The following is an 11,452-nucleotide window of genomic DNA, read 5'->3' on the forward strand; positions in this document are numbered from 1 at the left end:
TTATTATTATTATTATTATCATTCGGTATCATTATTATTATTATATATAAAAAATCGGTGTTACAAATTTGATTGTTACATGAAAAATAAAAAAGTCCTATGTAATTACTGTTTATATGAGATCGATGAAATACGACATTGTTTTTAACTCAGATTTAAATCAAAGGAATCTTTAAATCTTATACATATATTCTTCATAGTCATCGCACCTCAGTTATTCTTCCCCGACATGTACATATATGCAGGTCTGACATCCGAATCCACTTATGGGCCTACTTTAAGATTTTTTTTTTGAGATTTCCATTACAACAAGGAGCCCATAAGGAATACGCTTCAACAGTCGTGACGTCACTTCCCTCGTAATGACTCATGGTAACTTAGTAACTGGCTTTAAACTATCGGAACAATGACGGACGCCCTTATGAAATATTTCTCCGACGAGCATAAAAGCGTATCCAGAGGAAAAAAGCACACATTAATCTGATCATATTTTGACTTTTACACATTCTGATCACAAGACATATGAAAAGTTCTAGCCAGCGTGAAGATTAAAAAGTACCGATTTTCTTTGTTTAGAACCATGATGGCCGCCGTTGCATCAGACTATTGAATCCAATTGGATTATCTATCAGAACTGCAAATAAGTCCACGTTGTCTCCGGCCATACTTCTAGCATTTCATAAAGACTAAAGGTGTTCAGATCCGGAATAATCCCAGCACATTAATTCTAAGGATCCGTCATGATTTGCTCATTAAAAATTAATTGACCGAATGAGTCTGTTTTGACAACCCACGATGAACTGGCCAGAAAACGTTCCCAGGCACGAAGGCTTTGAGCAGACGCATTTATTTGCATAAAATAACGATATTATTATTGTGTGTTTTTCGTCCTCTCAAAATATACATTCGCATTTTTGTGTCGGATGTGAAAATAATTGGCAGGAACGAAAGATCAAAAGGAGATGAAATTTGTAAAAATGATGAGAGATGAAACGAAATATCCCGAAATTTGTTACTTTAAAAAAATTTAAGTAAATAAAGATTAGAATGGAGTGTGGGCAAATTGGCCTTGGGGAAGATTGCTTTAGATTATTGTTCTGCCAGATAAAACTCTGATAAATTGTGTATGAAACAGTGTCAGACAAACCAGAGAGAAAAATACAAGAAAAAAAAAAAAACAACAAAACATCCCTCATCTGGGTATCGAAACTTAGACCTCTCGATCTCCATCCAAAATAGATCAGCTAGCGTCAAATCTGGGGATCGAACATCAGACCTTTTGAACTCCATCCAAAAAAAATCAGCCAGCGTCAAATATGGGGATCGAACCTCAGACCTTTCGATCTCTATCCAAAAAAAAATTAGCCTGACTCAAATCTGGCAATCAAACCTCAGACAAGATGGGCTGATTGTTTTGGGATGTTTTTGTTTTTTTCGTGTATTTTTCTCTGTTTTGTCTGGCACTGTTACATACACAATTCTTCAGATCTATATTTTACAAAAATGACCGATGCTGCCAATGTTTTCCTTCTGATTTTGACATTCACCTGTTGAAAGCACTGAACATATCTACATCTTGAAATGTGATGGGGTATTCCATGTTTTAACTCTCTCATTACCGGCCATTTTCAGGAAAAAAATCCAAAACTATCGCAAAAAAAAAAAAATAGAGTCCTTTTCACTTAAACTCATCAAGTTCATTCTATTCATTATTTGGCTTCGGAAAAAACGAGCTGTTTTATAATTGGATTCAATAGTCTGATGTCACTTCGCCCAACAACGGCTGCTATCGTGGTTCTAAACAAAGAAAATTGGTACTTTTTATTGTTCATGCTGGCTAGAACTTTTCATATGTCTTGTGATCAAAATTTATACAAGTCAAAAAATGATCATATTTATAATGTTTTTCTCCTCTGGATACACTTTTATTCTCGTCGGAGAAATATTTCATAAGGGCGTCCGCCATTGTTCCGATAGTTTAGAGCCAGTTACTAAGTTACCATGCGTCATTACGAGGGAAGTGACGTCATGACTGTTGAAGCGTGTTATAATAAACATTTTTCCTCAAATGTTGTGATGTACAAAAGAAATCAGAGAGAAAAACGTTGGATGTATCATAACGAATGTGACGATTTTCCTGTGGTTGGTAAGGAGAGAGTTAATCCATTTAGTTGAATAAATAAATACATTTAAAAAATAGATAGATATATAAATAAAAAGATAAAAAAGAGATAAATAAATGAAATTTATTTTCGCCAATCCCCATGCACCGAGATTGTTCAATGGCGCTCTACAAGACATAGTTGTCATGAGTGTTTTAAGAAAATTAAATGTAACAACTGTTGATGATCTGTTAAGTTATGCTGATACAAATGGAATATGAAGAATTGGCTGTCCTCAGTCTAAACTTAAAGCACTCAAAAATATGAGCACTTCCGGTAAATGCCGAGGGAAAATTCCAGATGGATGGTGCCAGAAAGTAAAGCTATGGGATAGCGTGGCTCAGTTGTACGGTCTTTGCTTCGTACCTTAAAGATACCCGTTCGATCACCCACCGCGATGTGTGGTCTTGAGCAAGTCACCTCGCCCTAGCTCACTTTGCGGCACTGCACTGCGGCTGACACATGGGTTATTCCAGTCTTCCCTTGGAATAGACCCTACAGAAAAATTTTCCTATGGGGATGAAAAAAGGGAATTTAATTTATTTTATTTACATGCACGTTCGAAATTGTTTTTTTTTTTGGACATTTTTCTATCTAAAGTGATATTATGTTGCTATCCAATCACTGCTGAGTGGACAAAGGGGTCAGAAAAAATCTCGACTACACCCGGGATCGATCTTGGTCCTCTTTGCGTGTGAAGCGTGTGCTCTAACAACTGAGCTATGAGGACCCTCTGATTTCTTTTGTACATTACAAAAATTGATTAATTATTTTTTGGATATAGCTATAAAATCTTGACAATGCGATGTTGAGCTCATTGTGCTGAACAATTTTATGTGGGTATAGAATGTACCTGTCGCTTTCTATTTGAGTAAGTAAATCTATTTTGGTGTAAGGTGAATGTCGTGAACTTTCGCGGTAAATTCTAGAAATGGTTGGTGAGGAGATGGTTAAGTATCATGTTTTGGTGTAAATAAAGTTTGATTTAGAAAATCAGGTCTTTGTAACAAACTATCAGGACATAATATAATTTTAATGCTCTCAAAGCGTTAATTTCAACTTTGCTCCCCACCCCCTCCCCCTTTCCCCTCAACCTCGAGAGACCCCCAGATTACAAGAAATATTCCCTATTTTTTGGTTTTTGACATTGGAAGCACTGAAATAAATAAACATCATCATCATCACCATTATTATTATTATTATTATTATTATTATTATTATTATTATTATTATTATTATTATTATCATTATTATTATTATTATTATTATTATTATTATTATTATTATTATTATTATTATTATTATTATTTTATTATTATTATTAATATTATTATTATTATTATTATTATTATTATTATTATTACTATTATTATTATTATTATTATTGTTATTATTATTATTATCTTCTTCTTCTTCTTCTTATTATTATTATTATCATTATTATCATCATCATAATTATTGTTATCATTAATATTTTCTCTACACACTGTGTGGACAGTTGTCTCCTATTTCAATCTAACACCATCAAAAGGAACCTTTAAAGCTTGGACATTTCATATTATATACAATAATCTTTAGATGATATCACAAGATGATATCACATTCTTTGATTTTTAAAAAATTCACGATAAAACTCATTACTTAACTCTCTTCTTACCAGTTATTTTCAGAATTTTACCCAAAACTTCATACTCACCCAACATAAAAATATATTTTTCAAACAGATTGGCAACGATAATATACTATATTATTTTGTTCCCAAAAAATTGCTCTGCTACACCGTGTCGAGTTTTTATAGCTATAACTATAACAAAATGAAATCAGAATAAGAAAATTGTTGTTTACATCGTAACGAATGTGACGATTTTCCTATGGGAGGTAAGGAGAGGGTTAAAAAAATAATAATTCGGATCTGTTATTCGATCACACAAAAATTCAGACTTTTATCATTACCAAGGGCTCATTCAAACTGTTTCCTTTCCTCTCTCTCTCTCTCTCTCTCTCTCTCTCTCTCTCTCTCTCTCTCTCTCTCTCTCTCTCTGTGCCCGCCCCCCCTTAACTAGTACCACTATCTTATTAAAATATCCCCATCTGATTTACATTCCAATACTCAGAATATTTCTCGCATTCAAAAAAAAAAAAAAAAAAAAAAAAAAAAAAAGAAAAAGTAAAAAGAAAGAACACAATGTTTGCCCATCACTTCATCTAAAAACAGGAGTCCATTCTTTCTCTCTCTCTCTGTGTGTGTGTGTGTGCTCTTGTAAAGGCGTCAAAATGAGGACATCCATAGGTTACACAAGCCACACAATGAGGACATTTTCAAATAGAGGTCCAACATTTTGGACCTCATTTTTTAAAGACCTCTATGGTCTATGTAATGTCTAGAATGAGGACCTGAAGTGGAAATAAAACGAAGACCTCATTTTGTCCACTTCATTGGTAACGTGTGTATAGCCCATTATACACATATTTTGATCTTATTTTCACACACAACCCACGGGCTCATGAGCAAGTCATTCTCGTGTCATCTTTTGAAATGCTTTATTTGATTGGCTGATTTCAGCCAATCAAATAAGAGTTTAGGTAGTAATAGCAGTTCCGATTGTTCTAGTTTCGATTTCCTGGAAAAAGTTTGCGACAGGGTTGCCAGTTTGGCATTTTAAATGCCAGATTCCAAAAATCTGGCATTTTTGAAAACCGTTTGGCATTAGAAAAATCATTTGGCATTTGGCATTTTCATTTGGCATTTTCTTTTCTTGTATATTATACTTCAAATGACACCTTTTCTTAATTATTTCTAAACGCGTAAAAACAAACATCTTCACATTTCTTTTTCATTCTTAAAATCCAACCGTGGTGTAGTGGTTTAGCACTCCACTTAGTAGTCAGTAGGTAAATAATTACCCCAACAGGAAATTTAGTATAATTCAAAAAAAAAAATAAAAAAATAAAAAAATAAAAGAAAAGAAAAAGAAAAGAAAACACGCAAGCCACCAGGATATGATAGTAAATTGTCTATCAAAAGTGAGTAGTTTTCTTAGTGGGGGTGGGAGTCAACAGACTTTGGCATCTTTTTGAGTGTTTTGGCATTTTTTGAGTCTTCCCCTGGCATTTTGTTGAAAAATAATCTGGCAACCCTGGTTTGCGAGGGTCTAAAATCAACATGTCTACTAAACGTTTGACTTTCAAGAACTTTTTTTTCGCATTTGCAGCAATTAAATGAAAGGTAAGATATTAAATTATAGTATTTTGTTTTTATTACTTAGTAGTCACACTAATTATTCTTCATAACTTTCTTTCAGACTTTCATGTAAACACAGTTTCGACTTCGACAAAGTTGTGACTGTGCCTTGTACTTGTGCTCTTTTTTGACTATTGAAGAAAAATACCAACCGTGTCATTAGTTTTTCTTTCGGATTAAATATTCTATGGCAATATATCCTTATTGTGTCAGCATCTATTGTAAAATTTGAAACAAATGTGTAGTTGTAAGAATATAAGTCAATGTTTAGATCTGGTCATGACGCGCTTACTTCGATCTACATTGTTGTGTCTCGGGTGGGGGTTATAACAGGCTGGAAACTAAGTTGGCAGTGAACACTGAAACAGTTCCAATTGATATATAATTAAATAATGCATTGATAGAAATTTTCCCTGTGTGCTCGCTTTCTTGTATCAAGTCATGTAAAAAAAAACCCAACTTGATGTCTTATTAATATAAATAAGTTAAGTAAGAACACCACTTGACCATAACGTTCTCCATCACTATCACTAACCTTTTCTCTGTCACCACTACCTACAGTCACTGAACTCACACTCTGATCATGACCATCATCACCATTGTCAACAAAAATGCTTTAACTTTTACCTTTAATATTATCATTGTTGCTGTTATCGTCACTTACTTTTAATGAGTCTTTGCTCATCTCGTCTTATCATTTGTAATGGTAGACCTAATCACTGGGTTTTGATATTTCATACACAGAAAATCACAAAGAGACAACAAAGTATCAGAATCTCCGAAAGAGGATGAAGATAATGAAGTAAACAGGAAACACGACATCTTAAAACCAGAAGCAGAACTTGACCCGAGTGACCCTGATTCTATCAGAAATCCTTTCACTGATAGTTCCTCTAGTGAATGGTATGTTTTAAAAGTAAAATAATTGGGATTGCTAACCTCATTATTTCTTGAAAATTAATTATCTACTATCCTGGAATGATTCAACATTTTTTAATTACTAAGAGAAATCACGTTGACTATAATATTGATATTGATAATAATTTTGATGGTTAGTGGTCAGACTAATGACCATGAGCAATATGTGATTTTCCGTCTGGTCGGTGTGACCTTTTGAGACACTTAACATTTATTACGACATTCATCACAGATGTGAATATGGTGAGAGTACTACACTACCATGAATATTGTGTAAGTTTCCAGGAAGCTGTTAGAATAAATTATATGTTCTGTGGTACCTGTTCCTTCTTTTTTCTTCTTTTTTTATGTAGCAATTTTTTTTTTTTTTATTTTAAATATTTTATTTGTTCAATTGTTCTGTAAAGGAACAAATACAGATTATTATTATTATATATATATATGAAACCATTTTCTTCCAGGGAGCCCAATTCCACCGATGAAGAAGACATTAAACTTTCAGACGAAGAGATATCAAATAAAAGTTCAAGGTAGGCAAATGGGGATTTGAAAATTCTTAGTCCAGTGTTAATTATATTGCTAAGTAAATAAAAATTAAATATATACATAAGCTCCGGAAAGGCTAGTCCAAAACTGTGGGTTAATCCGAATGCAAAAAAAACAAACCCAACCTATTTCTCTATTGTATTGTCTATAGTGAATAATCTGGAAAGACGGTTAATCTGAGGTAATTTCTTGTTCCCAAACATTTCGTATTAAGCATTGTGACCTCCATTCCAATCAAAATGTCTCATTATAATTGAGATCTCATTTTAACTGATCTCCTATGAAAACAAAGTATGGTAAAAAGAATAAAAAAGGTTGCATTTATAAAGCGCTTATCTACGGTCTAAGCACTTTACAATGACAATTCACTTTCCCCAATAAACAGCAAACATGTAACACATAGGACAAGACAGGCGACCTGTTAGGTGCGTTACAATGTAATGGGACAAAGGCAGAGCTGTCTTAACTGCCAGGTACTCATTTACACCTGAGTTGAGTGAGCTATTGCATTTAAAGGACACAACGCCCTGACAATAATTTCTGGGAGACAAGTTTTTTGTCACCCATCCGTTCACCCATCATGTTCAATATGGCTTGACTATTCCAATTGATGAGACGTGGTTCCACTTCGACCACTATTATTACAACTACTACAATAGATGCCGGATTCAAGCACGGTGTTTGTGAGGAGAGAAAAGTGTGCTTGAATGTGAAATTGACTTTATATTGTTATTTATCTTAAAAAAAAGGGTATTTTTTTAACGCCCCTTTAAAACAAGAATAAGTTATATAAAAGGCGACACCTCCGATTTAAAGTATGTGTGCGATAGAACTATGGGATACAGCCGTGAAAACTCTGGTTTTGAGAAAAAAATTCCACTGTGGGATTCGAACCCTGCCCTCAAGGACCAAAGGCGAGTGACATAACCATTTGGCTTACTTATTTCTGTCTTATTATGATACACGTCTTTTCTTTATCTCTGGTCTTTGTAGACGTTTGCTTTGTGTGGTAATGTTTTTTATCTTTTCTTTTCTTTTTTATTTGCATGTGTGTGTTTGTGTTCTTGTAAAGGCGTCAAAATGAGGACATCCATAGGTTACACAAGCCACACAATGAGGACATTTTCAAATAGAGGTCCAACATGTGTGGAATCCATTGTGATGGTGGGTGGATGGGGTGAAAAAATGAAGATAAAAAATTGCCGACCTAACTGACTGCTTTTGGCTAGAGTGTAAATTCATTGAAATGTTCATGTAAATTGTATCTTTTCATGAGTGGACTGAGAAAAATAAGAAAATCGCACTCCATTTTTATCCAGCCACATTATAATTGTTCTATTTCTTCTTATTTCTCAGCTACCCGGTGGATCAACACATCAGCGATTCTTGCTCCTCTTCTGGAAGTGCAAGCCCTCAGTATCCCATGCTGTTCACAACAAACACGAACGCTCCACCGATTGATATACAGCCACAATTTAAGAAATGGAGTAAATATCATTCATGTTTTTATTGTGATAAACAGATTATCAAAATGGCTAGACATTTAGAAATGAAGCACAAAAATGAGTTATCTGTTGGCCAAATATTGTCATTGCCAAAAGGGTCTAATGAGAGAAGGAAAGCTTGGGTGAAGATAATAAAAGAAGGAGATTACAAACATAACTTTGATGTATTGGAAAAAGGAGAAGGTATATTGATTCCAAAATATCAAGGAAAAAATGTACAAGTTGATGCACTTGTTCCCTGTCCCACTTGTATAGGCTTATATCGCAAATAGAAAGTAGCAGCTCATTCCTTAACCCGCTGTACAAGAAAACCTAGACGGGCCTATAGGCAAGGGAGTTTTATGTTACCTGTACCAAAGAATGTTTCAAAGTCCTTGTGGCAAAATGTCTTACTAAAGATGAAAGATGACTCGATATCCCGAAGGCAAAAAGCGATGCATTGATTATTGCATTTGGAGAGCGAACATACCACAAACGTGATGTTGAAGAGCACACTGCTGGCCATATTAGTGGTAGAATGAGAGATCTTGCGCGACTCGTAATAGATTTAGAAGATTGGTCAAATGGAAATATTAAATCCCTCACAGATGCTCTCCTTGTGAAAAACTTTGACACCCTTGTCGAATCTGTCCGCAGTGTTGCAGAGTATTCGGATGAAACACATTCATTTGGGAAGGGTTCCCTTGCTCTCAAGCTCGGATTCTCTGTAAAGAAATGTGCATTCATACTGAAGTCACATGCCATCCAAAAGAGTGACCAAATGCAGAAAGATAATGCTGATAATTTTTTATCCCTTTTCACTGGAAACTGGTGTGATCACATTTCATCATCAGCAAGCCAATCACTAGAAAGAAGGAAGTTCAACAGCCCCCAACTACTCCCTTGTTGTCAGGATGTAGAAAAACTGTACAGTTATGTTAAGAATCTAAAAGTGGGTGATTATCCCTCTGTAGCAAAAGAGCTTTGTGTGAAATTTCTCTTTTCAACAGAAAAAGAGGTGGTGAGGTTCAGCGTTTGACTCTAGAGAATTTAGAAATGGGCAAAAAAATCAGGAACCCGTTGATGATGAGATCATTCAATCTCTTACAGAAACAGAAAGAAGACTTGTTCAAACAGCCACTCGCATAGAAATCAGAGGCAAATTCAATCGCCGGGTAGCTGTACTACTGACACACTCAATGTTGACCAAGATTGACACCATCATGAGGGAAAGAGATAGATTATCAATAAAGAGCAAATACCTCTTCGCTACTCCAAATGGAGAGAGGCCATATTGTGGAAGCGATGTCATTAGAGTTATGGCAATTGAAGCTGGTGTTTCCAATCCACATATTTTTACCTGGACGTCTTTAAGAAAACAAGTTACAACCATATCCCAAGCTTTAGAAATTTCTGACACTGAACAAGACCAGTTAGCTCAATTTCTGGGACATGATATCCGCGTTCACCGCGATTTTTATCGCTTACCTCATGACATTCTCCAAAAGGCCAAAGTGGCAAAAATACTTATGAAAATCAACGCTGGGAAAAGCACTTCTGTGGAGGACTACTCACTGGAAGGAAATTTTGAATTGGAACCAGATAACAACAGTAGCTCAGGAGAGTCAGATATGGATGAAGAAGTGGAGAAATGCCAAAAAGACACAAGAATTAGGGCCAAGTGAGATCAAGGAGCCATACGCTATTGTAGACAGATATGAACGTGTGGGACTGAATGAGAATTCCTCTGATACGAGAAAAAGTGGGAAAAGGCATAAATGGACACAAGCAGAAAGACATGCAGTTCTTTAACACCTTTCGGTATTCATAAGAATGAAAAAAGTACCCGGTAAAGCAGATATTGAAAGAGCAATAAATCAAGAACAATGTCTAAATGCAAGGTCATGGCGAAATGTTAAGGATTCTGTTACAACGAAACAAAAAAATCTGTAGGAAAGTATTAGTCCAAAAATAACAGTAACCTACATGATTGATTATATCAAATCCATATAAAAATTGTTGTCACTTTCTTTTTTAACCTCCTCTTGATATAAGAAATATTGTGTACATGATATCTTTCAGATATCAATGACTCTTACGATGGCTGAACATGTCTGTCTATAAAATTGCCTGTTGCTAAAGAAGATTTTTTTTAGCTAATGGATGATTGTTATGAAACTCAAACATAGTTTTATTCAATAGTGTTTTTAATGGACGATTGTGTTTTATATTTGCACTATCACACATAACTTTTGTGGTGACATGAGTACTTTTAAAATTATTTCCTTTACATGATAATTTGTATTGCTATGTGGTCTAGAGGTTAGCAACACGACTTCTGATCCAGTGTTAACTGAAGTCATGGATTCAAACCCCATTGAGTAGTTGAGTCCTTGATCGGAAAAAGCGCTTAAATCCCATTTTCTCATCATACTCTGGTGTAAAATGAGTATCTCGCTGTTAACAATGTTGTCAATGTCCCGAAAACTAATGTTCGAGTCTAATATGCTGCATGACTCGCCCTTTGTGTTGAGTGTTGTTGTGGCTGGGGACCGATTGTAAAGTGCTTTGAGCACGTTTAGTGGATATTGTGTTGTATAAATGCTCTCTTTTGTTAATAATTTTATATATGATGAATTGTTAAAAATGACTGTTTGTAATCCAAATGCAGTCACCTGGGCTAGTCTAGTAAAAACTTTATTGTACCATTGTGGTCTGGGGATTTATTGGGAATTACAAAGTGTAAAACATGTTGATTTGTTCTTGTCTCTTTACAAAGAATACAAGGCATGTATATACAAGAATGGAATGAAGAGGTGGCAATTACAGGTTCATTTAAACTTTTCAAGAACATCAGGTCATAATTTAAATATGAAGAATACTTGAATATGGTGAACATGTCTCACCGTATTTCTATCACAAAAATTAGACTTAGTAAGTTGGCATTAGGGAGAGGCTAAATAGGCTACATTAACTTGTTCATTGGCCTTGTATGATTAATACTGTTGAGTGTATTTACTCATGGAGCCAGTGAAGGAAGGATACAGTGGGCTGAACACCTGCTTGTCTATTTTTCCTGTTCCATAGTAATCTCCAACTTG

The 11,452-nt window shown here is 34.8% G+C and overlaps 1 protein-coding gene across 1 annotated transcript; it reads left to right on the forward strand.

Moving 5' to 3' along the window:
• The first annotated feature begins 6,133 nt into the window (after positions 1 to 6,133).
• On the forward strand, positions 6,134 to 8,729 carry LOC144963322 (uncharacterized). Its single transcript, XM_078897253.1, has 3 exons — positions 6,134 to 6,306; positions 6,783 to 6,851; positions 8,224 to 8,729. The coding sequence occupies exon 3, from the start codon at positions 8,291 to 8,293 to the stop codon at positions 8,642 to 8,644; it is 354 nt and encodes a 117-aa protein (XP_078753379.1). The 5' UTR covers positions 6,134 to 6,306; positions 6,783 to 6,851; positions 8,224 to 8,290; the 3' UTR covers positions 8,645 to 8,729.
• The last annotated feature ends 2,723 nt before the right edge of the window (positions 8,730 to 11,452 follow it).

Source organism: Berghia stephanieae, chromosome 1 (genome assembly GCF_034508935.2).
Source record: "Berghia stephanieae isolate SIO BIC M18660-M18661 chromosome 1, UCSD_Bste_1.3, whole genome shotgun sequence".
Lineage (NCBI taxonomy): Eukaryota > Metazoa > Mollusca > Gastropoda > Nudibranchia > Aeolidiidae > Berghia > Berghia stephanieae.

What these genes read in the sequence shown, in the direction of transcription:
- LOC144963322 (XM_078897253.1), top strand. Translation starts at nt 8,291, where the DNA reads ATGCTGTTCACAACAAACACGAACGCTCCACCGATTGATATACAGCCA.